Raw genomic sequence first — 21223 nt, 5'->3', positions numbered from 1 at the left:
TTCAAATTAGTATGCTACAGTAACTTCAAATTAAGATGAACCCCCGTACTCAATAGTAGTGGCAGAGAGGGTGTGGTAACAGCCCCGTGTAATGAATGCTCAGCCTGAATCGGGCTCCCCAGATCTGCACATGTTCAAAACCTTCGCCATGCATTGCACTTCTAGATAGGTCCTGAAGAGAAAAAAGAGGATGTTGAGATGTACTACATCCTAGTTATTATGAACATTTTTGGAAGGAGATTGTTAAAAATTGGAGCAGAACCTGGGTTTGGTTCCCAGCACCCTTAACAGGAGGCTAGTAGCTGCCTGTAACTCCAGCTCCACAGTGTCAGGCACCCTCCTCCCGACTCTGCAGGCACCCGCAGACAAATACACATTTTAAAAATACAATGTTTCCATCAAGAGAATGCAAAAAAAAAAAAACAAAAAACAAACAAACACTGATTCATGAACACAGTTAGCAGCAGCTCCCTGAAATGTATGTAATGATTTCTTTTCTAGGTTCAGATCTGATGGGATAACTCAGGTTTGCCTCAGATTGGTGAGGCGGCTACTTCAGCCCCCGAAGCTCAGAGGTGTCTATCAGTACAATGAACTGTGAGCAAATTTTGATGTGGCTGCCTCAGTCCCCCCCCCACCCCCGAGCTAACAGGTGTGTGTCAGTAGTGAACCGTGACAGAACTTTGGTTAAAATGGCAAAGCACTGGTGTGGACAAGGTGAGAACACTATAGTTGCTTTCCTTCTCTCCCTCCTCCCTCATTCCCTCTATGCTTTATCTTTGGTTATGAGTTAACAGTCCCACACAGACAGCCAGTGGGAGCTTGCTGTGTAGTCAGGCTGGCCTTGAAGACTTTGAAGTCTGCCTGCCTCAGCCTTGCTGCTAACTCTGTACTTCATTTTAAAAAAAAAATAAGTTGGGTGCTCATGAGTAATTTTACTTTTTTTCCTCTGTAGTTTTCAATGGTCTCATACTTTCTATCCTAAGTACTTTTATGTTTCCAAAGGGGAACAAAGAGTATGTGCCTCCCTAGTCAAATTGTGAAATATAAGAGCAACTGTCTTACTTTTGTACCGTAGATATGAGGGGACTGTCCCAGAAGGTGAAGGCACCTGTCCACAGTCACACAGCAAAGGGACATCCCTGTATCAAGCACTTCTCACACTCTGGTCAGGCTTCTGGGAAAGCCACATGCTACAGAGTATAAAGATATGTTTGGAAGTTCTCACAGGGGCAGACCTTGCACCACCCTGGAAAAAATGAATTCTTTTCTTTCCAAATACTTAGCATAAGTGGCTAGCTGCCCGTCAGGTATCCAGCTGCGAGATCTTATTTGTGAACTTAAGAGTAAACGCAAACTAAACACCTGCCTGACTGGATTCTCCTCTTCACTGGGGTGGGAACATTTTGTGACTGCAAGAACCTGCAAGTCTGCCTTTAAAAAGAAGAAGAGGGAAAAATGGAAATGTTTGCCAAGGCTTTGCAAGCTCAATCTTCCGGTGTTTGTACAGGGGGAGAATGACAAAACCCACCTCAAGTGCCCGCTAGTGGTTGCGTGGTTACGGGAAATGTGTATGGCTTCTGAAGTGCTACACAGCGTTAAAAAGTATGTAGCTACTTGCACAGAACTTCAAGATATTAAGAAAAAATTCAGAGATATGTATTCATAACACACACCCAACACATATATTTCTACTTCAATATTTATTATATCTTTATAGAATAAACACAACAGTGGTTTACTATGGTGCTAAGGTATAAAAGGCTTAAAATATCTTTGTTGTTGAAGTTTAAAGCACACAAACATGCTTTTCTTTGGCTCCTGGAAAACCAAGAAGTGATAAAACTCATCCAACAGATGTCAGAATGCTACTTCCTCTAACTGCAGTGAGAAGAGCATCTTTACAGAATATTGCAATTGTCCTCATCACCCGGTTCTTGACGATGAGCTTTTGTGGGTTCAAGTGCACACAATCACTACTTAAAACCTTCAAGACACTGTGTAATCAGTAGTTTAACACACCTGTTAGAGCCGGGCGTTAAAAACCATACCAACGTCGCCTGGTTACTAAAGTTATCAAAACATTCAAGTAAGAGGTATGGACATTAGCAGCGATCACTAAAGCTAACATACTAGTTGGCATATTTTAGTATCCGTTTTATAACAAAGAAAACAGTATACTGTCCATTTTACCCATCATCTGTACAAACAGGAAAGTAGGTCATCGCAGGGGCACGGTGAGTGACAAAAATATTATATGACGGCACTAGGCTAAATGCCAACAGCTAGAATTTGTAAAATGAGGATGGAATGAACTTTGGTTTATTCAAACTGCCTGTGTTTTAGTTTTAGGGTTAAAAACTCATAGATCTTCAAATATAAGAAAACGTTAGGAAATACACATTCTCACAGGTACAAAAATATCCCATGTTGATACAACCTCGTGGAAGATTAGAGGAATTATTGTGTTGGACTTGAGGATATGAGTTCCATCTACACACACACACACGAGAGAGAGAGAGAGAGAGAGAGAGAGAGAGAGAGAGAGAGAGAGAGAGAGAGAAGACACATACAAAGCACCCTTTATACATATAGAGATGTGTTCACCATGACAAGTTTGCTTTCCTTCCAGAGCAAGAAGACAATCATTTCTGAGAAACAAGGCGGTGGTCAGAGGAGGGAGATCCTTCTTGGCAGCTTTCTAAAACCATGAATCTAATTTTAAATGTCAGAAAAGGTTAGGAGCCAGTGAAAAACCGAAGCTTCAAACTGTTTGTCACAGGACTTGTAGCGCCCTGACAGACTTTCAGGTAAAAGGTGAACGAATTAGGCACTGTTAAAAAGGGCCAGCTTTGGGAAGATACATGATGAGGTATTTATTAAATACAGTTTTTACCGTAGCAGAGATCACAAGAGATACTCTGTTTCTGTAACGTTTTATAAAAACAAAGGTACACACATCCAAAGTTTTAAGTGCAGGCAAACAAAGCCTAGCCCTTTGAAATGTGTATTTAAGCAATCAGAACCCAACCTATGTTTGTATTGTGTGCTGTTCTTCTCAACAGACTAGGCCATGGATCTACGTCTGAAATCACACATATAACCCCCGAGCCTTATCCACGGCTTCAATACCAAACAGTACACTGTAGCCTGGCTCTGAAACATTTGGTTTCCTTAAGGAATGAAGAACTCCGTGCAAGGGAGAGGAATGACATTTGGAAAACAGAGGAACTATCCATCTGCCTTGCAAGGTTTAACCCTCCTTCAATTCTGTCATCAAATCGCAGAACTTGCAGCCAGGTAGAATCAGAAGGTTGGTGGCTAGCCAGCCAGCTAAGGCCACTTTCCGCTGGGGAGTGAACAAGACTGCAGGAAAGGCTTGGAAAGCTGAGAAGGAGGGGCTGCAACCTGCTTCAGTCTCCCACTCAAGGGCAACCCTGATGGGGGCAGAAATTCAAGTGTGGTCCGGGCACACAGCAGGAGCTGCCAGGATGGTATTTCCACATTCTTATCAGCTATTCCAAGCCTTTAGCACCTGAAGATGCATGTTCGTTTGAAAAAAAGAAGTCAGGTTGAATTTTAAGTCACCAGCGGCATTTGAGAGGCTACTCACTCAACCTGGAAAGGCTTCCAAAGAAACCGCCCAGCTTTGGAGATGGCGGAACTCAGTTTTACTTTGAAAAACAACACATACAAACCTTTTTTAAAGATACAAAAGTCTAAACAAAAAATAAATAAATAAAAATCTCCTTCTCTGGTTTCAGTAATAAAGCCCGAGCAATTTGAGAAGTCAGTGTTCTGGTAGAATCCTCAGGGAGCCACGGCTCTCCAGGGGTCAGCCTGTTTGGCTAAGTCACTGAAAGCCCTAAAGTCTAGAAAAATACATTTTAACAGTTCCACTCAGGTGGACTTTGTAGGGTCTCCAGGACCCCACGCTGAGAAGCTGCAGGCAGCGTCTTGCTCAAGCAGGCTGGCTCCGCACATCCCTTTGAGCTTCGGTTAGTTTCTGGATAAGATAACGCTTGTCACGACTCTCCTAAAAAAGAGAAGCAGGTTCGGAGTCTGTCCTTCCATCCCCCTAAGGACCTCTAATAACTGGTGACTGCCATCATTCCCATCTCACCTCTGACGTCACCTCCAACAGGCCTCTCACAGCCATTGGCTGCTGTAGCCTTGGCTCCTCCATCCCTCCACATACCTAGCTCTTATGATCCTCACAGAAATTAGTTCATTGTGTGTACATGCCCTTACACATGTGTACATGCTCATGTGGAGGTGGGGGAGCACGTGTGCATGGATGTGGACCTTCTCGAGGCAGTCACAAGTCAATCTCAGGTACCATTCCTCAAGTGGGGTTGGTGAGGCAGGGGTGGTATTTGTTTTAAAATTATCTTTAGATGTGTTTATGGGCATCAGTGTTTTGCCTGAAGGTGTGTATATGCACCTGTGGAGGCCTGGTGCCTGCAGAATGTCAAAAGAGGGCGTCAGATCCCCTGCAACTGGAGTTATGGATGACTGGGAGTCACCACATGCGTGCTGAGAATTGAACCCAGGTCCTCTGCAAGAGCAACTAGTGCTCCTAACCACTGAGTCATCTCTAGGGTTCCCTGTCCACCATGTTTGGAGACAGAGTTTCTTAATTAGACCAGCAACTTGCCTGAGGTTAGGCTTCCTGGCCTAGAGATCCGCCTGATTCTGCTTCCCCGTGCTGGACCTACACATGCAGGCCATGATGCCTGCAGCCTTCTACATGGATGCCCTGGTGGAGCTCGGGTCCGCATGCCTGTACAGCAGCACTTCACACACCGGGCTACCTCCCCACCCCAAATGTATCGCTTCTCTCACTCTTTAATGCTTCCGTCCCTCTGGCATAGGACTAGATGAGCCAGCTAAGTGAATGAATGAATGAACCAGGTGAATGAATGAAACTAGAGAGGGCTGTTTTATCTTTTCCCCTTTATCTGAAACAAGGTCTTGGTGGTGTGGAACTCACTGTGTAGACCAGGTATATGTGAAACTTGCGACCTGCCTGCCTCGGCCTCCTGAGTGCTAGGACTATAGGCCTGTGCCATCATGCCCAGAGTCCTGGTTTAATGTCCCTGACCTTGACCCTCTGGGTCTGTGCTTTCTTACCAGGGACAGCTGCTCTCGGAGCTGGACAACTACCCGCTTGTGTGCTCCAGCCAGTGCGATGAAGTAGAACATGACCAGGCTGCAAGACAAGACAGGCAGGTTGTGAGGGAGCCTGTGTTACCAAAACGTCATTAAAAACCACCCGAACACTCACAGGGAGGTTGCATCATCTGCAGGTCAACAAAAACCACCCCAGGTGTGCAGGCTGCTAAAAACTACCCAACACTCATTGGGGAGCTGTGACACCTGGAGGCCACTAAAATCCAACACAGTATATTTCATTTGGATTATGTTTTCTCTGGCTATAAAAAAGAGCTAAGCGGGCAAGCCCTCCTATCTCCTAAACAGATGGCAGACGGCAGGAGAGACACCTGGAGGCAGGAGAGTCTGACTTAGAAGTCTTTACCTTTCTCAGGTAATTACAAAGTTACTAATGCTCCTCCCCTGACTGCGGAATGGCAACGAGAAGAGGGAAAAGCCCAGAAAGTCAGCTAAGGGTGTCAGTAATTAGCTGGGCATGCTCACTTGGCGGGCACTCTGGCCTCAGTCTCCTCTTCTGGGAGATGGATAAAGGAAAACTCGGTGGCAAGGTTAGGACTAAAAGCCATTAACAGCTTCCTGTCTACAGCTCTGGGGCTCAGACGGGGTCAAGTTACAATGGGACGGAGGACAAGACCTCATTTCATAGGGAAGCCAGTCTCTCCTCATTCCTGTCCATGTTCCCAGGCAGGACTGATCAAATCAGCACCAAATAACCAGGAGAGAGTCTACAAGTCTCTTCAAGCCTCGGGCCTCCAAGGACAGCAAAGGCAGAGCAGATGTCCACCACCAGCGGGCACCAGGTGAACTATTAACCCATTGCTGCGGGAACTCAGCTCCTTGGGAAGTCCAGCTGAGCATCCCTAAGTCATTTTATTCATCTCAGCTGAGGTAGGAGTAAGTGTCCCCTTTTCATGAGCATTTTTTAAGCTACTTACTAGAGTGGGCTTTTACTGGACTAATGATGTCATAATATAAGAGCAGCTTGTAAGTTAAGGTGTGGAAGGCACAGTTTCAGGTCATTGTGGCTTAGACACGGCAGAGGCAGAGTTCAAGTGCAAGCTCCTCTCTAGGGCTCCTCTGTTGTCCAATGATTCATTTTTTTTTTCATAGACTGTGAGATTTAGGCAACCCACCAACGATGTTAGAAATAGACCGTGTTTACTGTGCTTTTATAATCAGGCACATAGGGATCAGGCCTTACGAGTGTAAACTTCCTGAGTCTAGTCAACATCCCCCTGAAAGAGTAAATATTATTATGCCATTTTAAAATGGAAAAGTGAGGCTCAGAGAAGCTCAGTAACTTGTCAAGCCTAGCGTGTGACACTCCGGGGTATTCCCAAAGGCCCGTGTGCTAAAAGTGTGGCTCCCAACAGGTGGTGCCATCAGGAGATGGGCTCTAGCAAGAGGAAGGTAGGTCAATGGGGTGTGTCTTTGACGGGTTTTGAAACCCAGGTCCTTTCCTCTTCTTTCTTTGCTTCCCAGTGGACATGAAGTGAACGGGCCTACTATACCATGTGTTGCCACCAAAGGGACTCTGGCCAGCTCGAGCGTGGTGGGCATGCCTCTGGCAGGGCTTGCCCTTCTCTCCCACTCCCTCTGCCTTGCTAAAAACCATTAGATTACATCCCTAAAGCTACCACCAAGGCCCATTTCCTTAGTAGGCCACTTCCTCCTCCTGAGACTGACTACCAAGGTCCAGTTAGCAAAGTCCAGCAATCAAAAGCCCCTTTTGGTTCACCTAATTAACATGCCCAGTTGAAACCCCTCTTCCTCCCACCCCTGCTCATCTACACCCAAGACAGGTAAGAGAACTGGCCCTGAGATCAGAAGGGCAGAATAGCTACCCCTGCCTGCCGCGAGCTGCAACACGAGAGAGAGAGAGAGAGAGAGAGAGAGAGAGAGAGAGAGAGAGAGAGAGAGAGAGAGAGAGAGAAGGCCCTGCAACTCGCACGTGTAGCTTTATTGTGCTCTACTGGTGGAGGTGTGGGTGAGCCAGCCCTAAAGTTGTGAGAATGGGAGAGCTGTCCCCATTACTTATCTGTCATGTGGCAGCGTAGGTTGGGGAGAGATGGCCAGCAATCACCCCTCCCAACATGCAATCCCCCCACCATGTGCGCGCGCATGCGCGCGCGCACACACACACACACACACACACACACACACACACACGCGCGCGCGCGCGCGCGCGCCATCAACCCCTGAGGTAGGTGGGAGAGCTGGCCTTGAGGCCATAAGAGTGGGAGAGCTAGCTCAACCCTCATCAGCTGCAGCCCCCTACACCACGCCTGGGCAACACGGTAGAAGTGGCTCTAAAGGTGTAGTTGTGGGAGATCTAACCCTGAGGATGGGGAAGCCGGAGAGCTGGCTGTGCCCCTTGCTCATCTCTGCAAGGGGTGAATTCGCCAAGGCAATGCAGGAGAGCTCACTCTGGGGGTGAAGACAAGGGAGAGCTAGTGGGCTACCTAACCCTACAACTACCCAGAACCTAAACCAGGGTTATGAGTTGACACACCCCAACATCTAACCCATCTGTGATCTGCTGGAGCAGGTGAAGGAACTGGTCCTGCAGACCCAAAGCTGCAGGATCTCCATAGCACAGGGCAACAACAGGATATCCAAGAGGAGTTCCAGTGAGGGCCCAGCATCGATAGTGTAGCAGAAAGAGGAGGCCTTGAACCAGACCAATGACTCTCTGCAATGAACACTTACAAGTAAAGATACATGGATAAAAGGGTTAACTGTGTGACTCACTGTGCCACATTGCAGCTTCTATGACGAGATTTCTTTCCTTTCTACTTTGTTTCCTTTTTTCTCTTAAATTTTATTATATTTTTTGTGGGGGAAGGTTGCAAGGGCAAAGGATACAAAGGGACGGGGAAATGAATGGGATGAGGTGCATGGTGTGAAAGACACAAAGAATAAATAAAAAGAAAGAAAAGTAAACATTAAACACCCCATCCTAACACAGGGTTTCCCCCTTTTTCCTTTATAAACTGCCATTTTCCTATGGGCCATGTCTGTCTCCTATCTACCCAGAGGTCTCTTATTCCCTGCCCTTTGTTGGGCAATCTTGGTCTTTGGGCTGAGAACTTGGTCTTGGAGGTCCTGAGCTGATACTTTTCCTTTTACCCACCATGTAGTACTCGGCCACTACAGGCTCAAAGGCAACAGGGCCACATGACCATGGAATGCAGTCAGGATAAAGCTCCTCTCCTTCTAAACTGATTCTCTTGCCGTTTTGTCCCAGCAACAGAAAGCATTCTAACACACACCCTCCATTTCCCAGGTGAGAGGGGACATACTGGTGTGGCCTGGCTGTCACTCACCAGATGATCATGAAGAAAGGCACGGCAAAGGCTTCCGATGTGACACCATGGATCAGAGTCTGCAGCGAGCTGGGGAAGGTGCTCACCGTCTGGGGGATGACCTCCCAGGTGGTGTTGAAGTTGGTGAACGGCCCACAGGCTTTCGAGGAAGGGATGCTGCCAAGACAGAGAGGGAGGGATGGCAGCCCAGGCTGAGAGGTCTGCCCAGGCATGGCCAGAATAGTTATTTGCAATAGCCTGCAGGGAGCTCCCAAGTCCAGGCATTTCTGGAGGGTTATGTTTATAAATGCTGACCCTGAGATTCCATCAGGTCCCTAGCTCTAACTTTCCGTTTGCAGGACATTCAAGGCAGAAATGTAAGGTTGACGTCACAGAATGAACATACTAGACAACCGTGTATTCCCCAGTCTCTTAATTCAAAGCAGAGAGAAGGGCTGGAACTCCTCAAAGAATCAAAGACGACTACAAAGACATGATGGCTGAGCACAATAGGGGATGTGGGAAAGACTGCTGCTTTAAAACAAACCCATGAAGACTGTGCTGGGATAGCTGAGAAATTTGAAACTGACAGAAATAATTAGCAATGTTTCCTCTGTGTGTGTGTGTGTGTGTGCATGCATGTGTGTGCATGCATGTGTACACAAATGCATGTGACATGTACATGTGTCTGTGTGTGTGTGCATGCATGTGTGTGTCTGTCGGTGCCTGGAGGCAGAGGTCAACACCAGTGTCTTCCTGTTTTAAAGCAGGGCTTCTCAATGAACACCGATCCTGGGGCTTGTCCTTTTGACCAGTCTGGCTGGCCAGTAAGCCCCAGGAACTGTCTGTCTCCATTCCTCCAGCTGTCTTCCGCCTCCTCCCCAGCCCTGGGGTTAAAAAGTAGCCAGGCTAAAAAAAAGCAAAGGAAAACCAAAAAAGGCAGACGAAGAAGCCAGCAGGGACCCTCTGTGTGCTCTAGAAAAGCCCATGAAGAATGTTACAGGTTCTTGTCCATAAAGAGATACATGTCACAAAAAAAAGGAGCAGTTTAGAAAATGAATATATGGGGGCTGGAGAGATGGCTGAGAGGTTAAGAGCACTGACTGCTCTTCCAGAGGTCCTGAGTTCAATTCCCAGCAACCACATGGTGACTCGTGGCCATCTATGGTGAGATCTGGTGCCCTCTTCTGGCATGCAAGCATACATGGAAGGAATGTTGTGTACATAATAAATAAATAAATCTTTAAAAAAAAAAAGAAAATGAAGATATACTTACCGAGACATGCTGATTGTTAGTGGTATAATTGCTAAGCACAGCCCAATCAGCAACACCAGCAGGAAGAAGAAGTTAGAATTGGATGCTCTGAACTGCCTTGGGGAGGGTCTGCAGGTATAAAGAAGACTCAGCTATGGAACAAAAGAGAAAGGAAAAAATAAGAGTCCTGAGTAGTAGGGTCCCACACTGTAGTGCAATTGGGGACTGTCTAGCCCTGCCAGGGTACAATAATACAGAGATTAAAAAGAAGAATGCTCAGTGCAGATTCCAGTTGGGGAAATTCATGTTGATGACATAAGAAGAATGGACCAAAACACAGTGATGCTACAACTGATGATCAGAGGGAATACTCCAGAAGGAATTTTGAAGCTGACAGTGGGGGTTCCCTAAAGCGAATCTGAAAGATGTACTGCACACAGCACTTTAGAGTGATCTGTGGGACACAATGCACACAGCACTTTAGAGTGATCTGTGGGACACAATGCATATTCACAGGGATTCAAATATACAGAAGTGAATCTACAGTGATCTGTGCCAACTTGAACATTTTACAAGCGCATAATCTTTCCCGTGTGTTAGAAATAAATATTAACACTGAGGGGATGGAGATTTGAAGGAAATATCAAGTAAAAAGGGAGAGAATGAAAAATAAGGGCATACTGTTTCTAATAGGACAGACCAACAAACATCACCGCCTGCATTTCTGTCTAGGACATGAAACTTGTCTGAATTCCATAAGAACCAGAACAACCTGTGAGCTTACTTCTAGGGGCGAGTCAGACCGCAGCAGGGCGGACCTGGAACCTGTGTCCCCTAGGCCGGTGACCCATTTCACTCACCTGCCCTTCACTACACGGCACACGGGAGCTCACTAGCCAACCGGCATTTTCCTATGACTGTGGCCACCATCCTATCCCCTCTAGTGACATCTGCTAACTGATGTTTCCAAATGAAGACATGAGAACACTGGCCAATGGCCCAGGCACCCAGAATAAAGTCTGGCCCAGAATAAAGTGAGGTCCCACTCACAGGGTGGACAACCGTCCTCAGGGACAGCAAGCTACACCTGACTCTAACCTTCTGGAGACATGCCCACTCTGTGTGACCTGGGGCCAGTTAGCCCTCTGAGCCTCCGCATTCTCTTCCATAAAACATTAGTGGCTATTCCAGGGCTGGAGGTAAGCACTACAGATAGGAAGTGGGGGCACTGGGGGGCACGGACTAATATTATCCCCTATTGTCAGCAGCATCATTATGAACGCTGTTATTTCCATTTTTTAATTGTCAGGTAATCAACAAATTTTCAACCTGGTGGGTGGCACGGACTTGCCTAACATGTTCAAAATTCTGGGTTCAAGTTCCAGTACTTAAAAGAATGAACTAATTAAAAATAAATCTTAGGCTTATTAACAAAGAAAAGAGCAGAAGGGTGGTGATTACTATTTATATGCTTGTTTTATTGTTTGGTAAGTATGGGGGCTGGTGAGATGACTTAGTAGCTAAGAATGTGTACTACTCTTACAGAGGACCAGAGTTAGTTCCCAGCACCCACACCAGGCAGCTCCAATTCTCTGTAACTCATCTGAGAACCTAACACCTCTGCCATTCACCACACATGTATATACATGCACAGACACACACACACTCACAGAGAGAATTAAAAATAATAAAAAGAAATCATTAAAAAGATCTCTGTCTTCATTAAAAAAAATAGCAAGCATTGCTTACTTTATGATTATGAGCAAACTAGTAAGTTCAGACAAAGCCAGTCACCTGCAGGGCCACTTGCAGTCACCCATGTAGCATCTGATCCTGTCACAATGCATGGGGATCATGAGTTGGGCCAGTCACTAAGCCCCAAAAAGCTACGCATTGACTCCAAAATTACAAAACAGAAATCAAGAAACCTGTGACTAAATGTCATGGAAATAGACCACTCTTGTTGAATTCCTAGCTGAGACTCAGTTCAATTGTCAGTCACAATTACATCATAGGAACAAACCAATTCTTAAATGTGCTTGATAAAGTTGTCAAAACAAAACAAAACAAAAACGATGTGTAAGCCCAGCACTTGGGAGGTCAAGGCAGAAGAAGGAATTTGAGGCTAGTCAGAGATATACAGCAAAAAGAGGTAAAAAGTTATTGGAAACCTTTTCCTGGAATAAACACATATTAAAGAAGCGATATTGCATGAGGCCCTGGGTTGGAGGGACATGTAATTACGATGTGTCTCAGGAGCTAAGGAAGGACTCAGATGGGGCTGAGGACACAGTCCCAGGCTATACCACTGGCCTGGCATGCTGGAGGCACTGGGTTCCTGTCCACAGATTTGCAAGAGCAAAGCAATAGAACGAGCAGTACAGGGTGTGAGCCCCGTGCCTCTCCTCACCTCTTTCACGTAAAAGGTGATAATGAATTTCAAGGTGGCGATGGCGGGGAGGAGCGGGGAGAAGAAGGCTCCAATCCAGCAGATGGTCTGCCCGTACACGATACCCAGGACGTTGTCTGGGATGGCAAATTCCTGCTGTCCCCAGCACTGGATCAGCTTCGAGGATGCACAGTAGGTCACCAGGAGCCTGGAAGCAAACTAGACTCATTCTTACCTGATCGATCCTACCAGTGCCCCTAAGGCTACGGAGCCATACCCACCAACTAACATCATTTCCAAGACAAGTTTGAGAGAGAGAGAGAGAGAGAGAGAGAGAGAGAGAGAGAGAGAGAGAAAGAGAGTGTGTGTGTGTTGTATACATGAGAGTGTCCACGTGTTTGTGCATGCAAGTGTGTAAATGTACCTGCAGAGGCCAGAGAATGACATCAGATGCCTCCCTCAGATGTGTTCCACCTTGTGTTTTGAGGCAGACTCTCTTACTGAGCCTTACTGACTGGGCTGAAGGAGCTAGTCATTGAGTCCCAGGTACCCTTCCATCTCCAACTCTATAATGCTGGGATTACAGGCACGAGCGGCCACTCCAGGCTTTTATGTAGGTGCTGGAGTGATGGAGATCTGGATCCAGGTTCTCGTGTTTGCACAGCAAGTGCTTTTACTATGGAATGAATCATTTCCTCGGCCCAGTGTTTCTTTTTTATTAAGAAGAAAGTATATTTATGCATGTTTTTATGTGTGTATGTGCTCATGCATGCAGATGTGCAATGCAATAGCACATGTGTAGACGCCAGAGGACAACGTGTAGAAGTCAGTTCTCTCTTTCCACAGTGTGGGTCCCAGGGAACAACCTTAGGTGGGTGAGGATGGGCGACCACTGCCTTTACCCTCTGAGACAGCCTGTTGGCCCCTACTTTAACTTTTCTGGTATCTACCTTTAGGGTTCACTGGACTTCTAGATAATTCCAGACTGGATTTCTAGCTAATTCCAGACTGGACTTCTAGATAATTCTGCATCTGAATGAACTGCTTGAGTTGCCCAGGATGGCCTAGATCTCAGGATGCTCCTGCCCCAACCTCCTGAGTGCTAGAATGGTTGATAGGCCTGCCTTGTCACACCCTGGGTGCCTTGACTGTGTGGTGAGCAGAGATTCACTTCAGACTCCTGGGAGGACAATGACAGCAGGGATGGGATCATGTCCTGTTGAGCTCTGCACCACAGTGCTCTCCCTGTTTTGGTCTGTGTTATGGTGGTGTTTGGAAGAAAATGGCCTCTATAGGTAGTGGCGCTATTAGGAGGTGTGACGTTGTTGGAATAGGAATGGCCTTATTGAAGGAAATGTGTGGGGGTGGGATTTGAGGTCTCAGTTGCTCAAGCTACACCTAGTGGCCTAGGGTCACAAACTCCTCCTGCTGCCTGTGGATCAAGATGTAAACTCTCAGTTCCTAGTCCAGCACCACGTCTGCCTGCGCCCCACCATGTCCCATCATGGTGACAATGGACTGAACCTCTGAAACTGTAAGTCAGCCACCTCAATGAAGTGTTTTCCTTTTTAAGAGTTGCTATGGTCACGGTGTCTCTTCACAGCAATAGAAACCCTAACTAAGTCAGTTCTCCTGCTTATTCTCAGAGAAAGGCTCAGATGGCCCTGCTCTCGTGCCTTCCTTGACTCAGGTGAGAAACTCAGTGTCTTGTGACTGAGAGAAATAACTTGCTCATAGTCACAAGATCAGCAAGAAGCTGGTGTGAATCCAGACCCAGAAGCTGCATCCAGCGTGTCTGCCCTGGCAGGGCCTTGGCTGCATCAAGTGCAGGAAGTCTACACCAGGAGGCCTTGTGAAGGGAGGCCCCATCTCTATCCCGGGTACCAGGGTACCACCTACAGATACTGCTATGGTGTCAACAGCCTAGGGCCATTTGAAAGTCACCAGACATCAATGGTTCCTCAGTGACTGTGGAGTCACCCAGCGTTTGTGGAGAGCAGCTGTGTCGAGAGTTTCCGGTCACAGAGTTGGGGTGGCAAGGACTTCCACACTTACTTCCGAGGGAAATCCACGAACAGTGTCACCGCCAGGATGATGATGAAGTCGAAGATCATCAGCTTGTACATTTCCTGTCCTACCTGTGTCTCCCAGCACTGAAATCAAGACGTGGAGACACAATCACTGACCCACTCCCAGCCTTCTGTATCCTCAACCATCTCCACATCCCCATCCTGCTGCCCCTAGGGTCCTGCACAGACTTCAGCATCCAAGCCCTTGACCATGCCCAGCTTGGGGCCAGACCTGCCTGAAGCTGGGAGTCAAGGCCATGGCTCACCGGGTAGAGCTTCTGGTTATAGCCGCAGAGTTCACAGGTGCTGTCACCGCAGGATGTGATCTTGGAGCCCAGCGTGAACACCAGCACGCAGATGGTGGCCAGCCGCATGAAGACACACCTGCGGGAAAGAGGCAAGGGGAAGAGGAGGCGTCAGGGCCGGACTTCCGTGGACCCGACATTGAGGTCCATGCAAGCAAACCTGAACTACGCAGTTTCTGCTGGGAAGCGGAGGGTAGGAAACTGACTTAAGACCAGTGAGTTGTACATTTTAAATGATCAAATGGTAACTTCATGTTATACATATTTTACAAGTTTTACAATATTATTAATTTTATTATTTATATGCATATGTAGGTGTTTGTGTGTGGATATGTGCACATGCATGCAGGTGCCCATGGAGGCCAGAAGGGGACATCGAATCCCCTAGAACCGAGGTTACGGGCTGTTAGAAGCCACCTGCTGTGGGTGCTAGGACCTAAACTCGGATCTTCTGCAAGCGCGCCTAACCACTGAGCCATCTCTCCAGCCTCTACAAGTCCTAAGGCAGGAAAAGGCAAGGTATGGTGGCACACAGATGACGAGTTCAAGGTCAGCTGAGCCACAGTGAGACCCTGATTCAGAGAGGAAGAAGAGGAAGGAGGGAGGGAGGTACAGAGACAGAGAGAGACAGAGACTGACTGAGTAATCAAGCTCAGCATGTGGACCTGTGTGGGTCCTGCTATGAACAAGTCACCACCCCCTTCACCATGGAGACTGGCTCTATTTTGGAACATGGGGTAAAGTTTTGTTAACCACGTCCTGGTGACTTGGAGGCACTGAAGTGTTTACGGGTGGAATGGCATGCCACCTAAGAGCTCCTTAATATAACCCAGCATAAACACAGAGAAAGCATGAAACAAGGTGAGCCAAAGGTCAGGTATGGATGCAGCTGTTGAGTGGAAAGGCTTGAAACTTCCTACAGTGACAGGGAGGGCATCAAATGCAGGAAGGGAGACCCAAGAATGTGAAGGAAATCAGTAAGGTTGAAACATATCACACACACACACACATATGAAAATGTCACAATGAAACACATTGTTTTGTTCAGATAGGTGCTAATAAAAAAAAAATCCCTCCAACCATGTAGTTACAAAATAAAAAGTTTTTGTTGTTTTCTTGCTTAAAAGAAAAGACAAAAATGATATGAATACAGTCTGGATGGCGGGTTAGGCCTGTAAATCCCAGCACTTCGGTAGCTGAGGCTGGAGGATGCAGAATCGAGGCCATTAGCAACATAGAAGATTTCTAACAGCCGTCCTCTCTCTCAACAGCAGTTTGCTCAGCCACATTTAAGGCTCTCCAGGATAAAGGATAAATTTCTTAGTCTTGTTACACATACTGAGATGAGCTCTGTCCTGCCCAGTCTCATGTCAACTTGACACAAGCTAGAGTCATCAGAGAGGGGGGAGCCTCAGTGGGGAAACCTCTGTAAGGTCGGCTGTAGGCAAGCTGTAGGGCATTTTCTCATTTAGTGATTGAAGGGGAAGGGCACAGTGGGGACACCCCTGGGCTGGTGGTCCTGGGTTCTATAAGAAAGCAGGATGAGCAAGCCATGTTGAACTTGGCAGTAAACAGCACCCTTCCATGGCCTCTGCATCAGCTCCTGCCTCCAGGTTCCTTCCGTGTTTGAGTGCCTGTCCTTACTTCCTTCGATGATGAATAGTGATTTGGAAGTATACGCCAAATAAACCCTTTCCTCCCCAACTTGAAACATTTGCATGGTGTTTCATTGCAGCAACAGAAACCCAAACTAAGATAGTCTCAAAAGAAAAAAAGAAACCCTCAATCCCAGATATTTGAGAAGAAGAAAAAAATTATCCAATTCAAGCACAGTACCCGCTTGGCCATCTTTGCTCACTATAAACTCTCTGGATTCTACCTGACGCTGTCAGTTCTAACATCTTTGGAACAGTATGTCCTTCTAGGGCCCCATCCTATGCTTTCAGTTAACACAGAATCAGAAGTGTAACGCTGACAGGAGACTCTGAAGTCTAGGGACCTTCACTGCGCGGCAAATGATAATTTACTCATGGGGCTCATCAAAGGAAGGATGATTTTTTTTTTTTTTTTTTTTTTGGTTTTTCGAGACAGGGTTTCTCTTTGGCTTTGAAGCCTGTCCTGGAACTAGTTCTGTAGACCAGGCTGGTCTCGAACTCACATAGATCCGCCTGCCTCTGCCTTCCGAGTGCTGGGATTAAAGGCGTGCGCCACCATCGCCCGGCGGAAGGATGATTCTTAGCATAGCAGGAAAACAAGCCACAGGCAACTAGCAATGTCTGCCGTGAGTGAGCACTGGTCTACCCAGCATGCACACAGCTAGGCATTACCTAAGAATTGTCAGGCGGATCTCGAAGCCTGGCGAGTAATCCTCATAGTGGATGATCTTGGCAAAGATGATTGGGGTGATGAAATTGGCCAGTGTGATCACAATGGACGGGAGGTACAATATCAAGAGGTTCTCCCCAAAAACCATCTTGTTAATTTCCTGGAAAGATAACAGAAAGCACCGGTCAGCCTAAGTGGGGGGGCGACGGTGAAGATTTGAACTACAGAGAACTCAGCTGCGCATGCTGAGAAGACACACAAAGCACATTTATCAACCCGGGCGGCTGGGAAACATAAGCCTTGGCTGCTTAGAGCCTTCCTTCGATGCACACAGGCAGACACGCTGGAAGAATAATGAACACTGCTGGACATATTAGTGAAGTACACAGAATTCTGTGCGTGCTGTGTGGACAGCCCATTCAAGTTACCTTAGGAGCAGATCTCATATATATATATATCCAAGATGAAAACTAAGTTGCTTAGCCTTCCTTGAAGCCAGGTACACAACTGTAACTAAATTCTAGCTGAGGCAATAGAAGTTTGTTGTTGTTGTTGTATTGTTTTGTTTTTCTGAGACAGGGTTTCTCTGTGTAGCCCTGACTGTCCTGGAACTCACTTTGTAGACCAGGTTGGCCTTGAACTCACTGAGATCTGCCTGCCTCTGCCTTCCAGATGGGATTCAAGGCGTGGACCACCCCTGCCCTGTCAGAAATTTTTAAATCAAACTCTGTATCACATCCTTGAAGAGATGAGTCAGCCCCAGCATCCCCACTTTCCCTTTGGCTAGGATGTGGATATGGCAGTGAACCATCTCGTACCATACAGAAAGCAGCCACGGTATATGAATGGATGGTGAAGCCACAAGCTGGTATTTGGGTATCTAATGCCTGATGATTGACAATCACTACACCAATTTAGACATTTTTATATATCTAAAGAAGATTCATTATGAAATTCTGGCTGGTCTTGAATTTATGATTCTCTGAGCCTCCTAAGTGCTGGAATTCCAGGTGTGCACAACCACACTCAGCTCCCAACACAGATGTTTAAAGACACTGCTTGGGACTGGGGAGACGGCTCAGGAGTTAAGACTGTATACTGCTCTTGCAGTGGGCCTGGGCTCCATTTTCAGCATCCATAGCCAGCTACTAACTTCAGGGGCTCCAACACCCTCTTCTGATCACCACAGCCACATGCATTCATGAGTACCAACTCCACTTCCTACATAAACACATGCAATTTAAGACAAAAAAGCATTTTAAAACACGGATTCTTCTTATAAACTGAGGCCCTGGCTGTGAACTAGAAGAGTCAGATAACACAGGCGGCCCGGCTTAGATCTGAATACTGTGAACTCCTCAGGTGGGAAGAGGTATTCCCAGAACAAAGGTTTCTGAACAGCTGATTCGCCATTCCTGTATCCACTGAATTTCTCCTTCCACCTGAATAGAGAAATGATGTTGGTTATCTTCCACAGAGATCTGCAGGACACCCAGCACGCTGCCATGCCAGGGCGCAAAGTCAACTGACTCTCACGGGGCACTTACTTTCTTCATGTGCTCTTGTGAGAAGGTAGTGGCTAGGTAGATGGCATAGAAGCAGGCCGCGAGCACGGCCAGCACGATGCAGTTCAAGAACAATCTCAGAGAGTAAATGCGTATGGTTTCCTCCGAGGTCCTTTCGGCTATTTTCTGTCGTATCCGCTCTTCCTCCAGATCTGCCTAAGGACCAAAGAAAACTCATTCGTGAGCATTTTGTAACAGAGCCCACAGATTTCTCTTAAAGATGTTGCCCGAGATACCTTCCCAGGCTAAGCCCCACCAGTTTTTATGTCTAAGACTTATGGTAAGGTAGAACCTTCCACTCTAGATTGCATTTGGCTTTGCAATAAATTTGTAAGCCGAATAGGCATTTATGATGCATGTGTGTGTGTCTGTGTGTGTGTGCGCACATGGAGATGGTGCAGTATTTCTTTTAATGGGATATATCATTATTTTAACTTTGTTTATTAATTGGTAATTTATTTATCTGAAGTTCTGAGGGTTGAGTACTCCAGGCCAGCCCTTTACCATCAACCAATATCTCCAGCCCTTAAAAAAAAGTTTTTGTTTTTGAGATAGTCTTATTGAGTTGCCAGGACAGCCTCAAGATTTAGCTCTTCTGCCTCCGCCTTTCAAGTTGCTAGGATTATGGGTATGTCCTGCTATGTTTGTTTTTAATCCAGCCTGGGAGTCTCTGCTTCTAACAGAATTTAATTTGTTCATGGTTAGTGTAATAAATAGTAAATAGAGCCAACTCTACCCACCTTCCTTCAGCTTTAGTTCCCTACTCCCAACCTTTTTCTCATGGGTTTGACCAACATGCTATTCATTTCTCTTTTCCTATTAAACGTGGAAGTTTTCCTGTTACTCTCTCTAATCCATTGTTATCACAGCACACCCTTCACGTTCCTAGAGCAAACAACCTTTACGACGCTATGGCCAGGTAGGATATTAATAAGACAGTAGGGAATGGGGGTAAGACGCCACCTGCCCTGTGTGCCCTACCTCCTTTCTCAGTCCCAAGTTATCAGCACCCATGCTCCGGCTAAAGGTGATCAACCCGACAAACTGCTTGCTGTAAAGAGCTCCTAAAACCAGCAAAGGGGAAGCTTGCTGAGATAGAACGGGCCTGAGATCCCATGTAACCTGCATACAGCCTCCCCGCACCAGCCTGGTAGAGAAGTCCCTGGGGAGCCAGGGTAAGCCAGCAGCACTCACTCGGAGCTCATAGCGCAGGCTGCTGTGTTTCAGCTCGGCCATGCTGCGGTTAGTGATGCAGAAGTCCCAGCCAGCGAAGATCTTGTTACAGTAACTCTGGAAGTGCTCCTCGCTCCGGATCAGGTTGATCTTGAACCCTTCCACCGACCTGACCCCAAAACACAAGTATTCTTCTGAGAACGGCAGCAACACATAGGCCCCGTGAATTGGTCTCATTTAAGATCTATGAAGTTGGATATGGCTGCATTGCTGGCCCATTGGAACAGTGAAGTTTATTCTATGACAGCTGAGCAGGTATCTCACTGGTGGGATTCACTGTCTTTTATCCATTCAATAACTTTTTTTTTAAATATATACCTACTTTATGTGTATGGTAGGTATATGTAGGGTGTTTGGCCTGCATGTATTGCTTGTGTACCGTGTGCACACCTGTTACCTGTGGGGGCCAGAAGAGGGTATCACATCACCCAGAACTGGAGTTATATATTGTCGTGAGTCACCATGTGGATGCTGGAAATCAAACCAAGCCCAATCCTCTGGAAGAGCAGCTGGTGTACACATCACTGAGCCATCTCTTCAGCCCTCCATGAGGCAATTTACTTTTTCAAAATAATTTACATTTTTTTTAATTTTACCTTATGTATTCATTTGTTGCAATGCTGACAATTGAACCCAAAGCTTCCATCTCTGAACCAGACTCCCAGCTCCCCTCCCCTTATAATACTTTTGTTTTGAGACATTTGTTGAGGTGCCCAGGCTGTCCTCAAATTTGTGATCCTCCTGCCTCAGCCTCTCGAGTAGTTGAGATAACAGGCGTGCACTACCATTCATGATGCACGGCCCACAGTTTTCACTTAGAAGCCCCTTGTGATGTTCACAAATACAGCTTCTATTGTGTTCCTGCCGATTTGGGGTGAAATGACTGTCAACAGGATTTAGAATCTCTCTCCTTTCTTGGGAGTTGCTCTCTCACCAAACCACCAGAGAAAGGCCTTGGTGTCTTAGGACCTGTCAGACAGACTCTTCATGCTGCGGCGAATACGTGAGATTGACAGCTTAAAGCTGGAAGGGGTTATGTGCCTCACTGTTCCAGAAAACTTCTATCCATGGTTGACTGGATCCATTGCTGGGCCTGAGGTGATGGGGAGGACATTATAGCAGCTGGGCATGGTGGAAGAAGCAGAGGGGAAAAGGGAACTATCCAGGAAATGGGGGGGGAGGGAGATGCTGACAAAGTATGTCACCTGCTTCCTCCAACCAGGCCTGGCTCTTAAAAGCCAATTCGGCTGTGCAATCATCAGTGGATCACCCTATTTCTGAGATTAGCATCCTTATGATGCATTCACCTTTACATAGCTCACCATCTGGGACCAAGCCTTTGACAGTGAACCTTTAGAGGGAATTTCACATCCAAACTACATGACCCTAACCAGGTGATGGACACACACCATCAGGGACTCAACTCATCAACAGTCTTCCGGCTCTGACCACAATGGAAGGGTCAGGATTAGGTATCTGAGTGGACAGAGCTAACAAGACCTTTACGGCGTTTCTGTGGCCACGATCAGGCGGACTGCAGGCTGACGGAAATTGATGCGCTATTTCCCACCACTGCGAGGAGCTGCTGCCACACAGCTGCTC

General features: G+C 46.8%; 1 protein-coding gene across 1 annotated transcript in view; it reads right to left on the bottom strand.

The window, feature by feature from the left end:
- Window positions 1–1667: 1667 nt before the first annotated feature.
- Tmc7 (transmembrane channel like 7) overlaps window positions 1668–21223 on the bottom strand; it is a 52994-nt gene continuing 33438 nt past the window's right edge. Inside the window, exons 7-16 of the mRNA XM_057779569.1 lie at window positions 19583–19730; window positions 18371–18544; window positions 16826–16983; window positions 14460–14577; window positions 14180–14277; window positions 12146–12332; window positions 9757–9887; window positions 8502–8657; window positions 5134–5212; window positions 1668–4036 (exon numbers count right to left, since the gene is read on the bottom strand). Coding sequence (XP_057635552.1) covers window positions 3962–4036; window positions 5134–5212; window positions 8502–8657; window positions 9757–9887; window positions 12146–12332; window positions 14180–14277; window positions 14460–14577; window positions 16826–16983; window positions 18371–18544; window positions 19583–19730 — 1324 coding nt within the window. The 3' untranslated portion in view covers window positions 1668–3961. The remainder of the gene's footprint in view (window positions 4037–5133; window positions 5213–8501; window positions 8658–9756; window positions 9888–12145; window positions 12333–14179; window positions 14278–14459; window positions 14578–16825; window positions 16984–18370; window positions 18545–19582; window positions 19731–21223) is intronic.

Source organism: Chionomys nivalis, chromosome 8 (genome assembly GCF_950005125.1).
Source record: "Chionomys nivalis chromosome 8, mChiNiv1.1, whole genome shotgun sequence".
Lineage (NCBI taxonomy): Eukaryota > Metazoa > Chordata > Mammalia > Rodentia > Cricetidae > Chionomys > Chionomys nivalis.
This window is presented reverse-complemented; position numbering and strand designations above follow the sequence as displayed.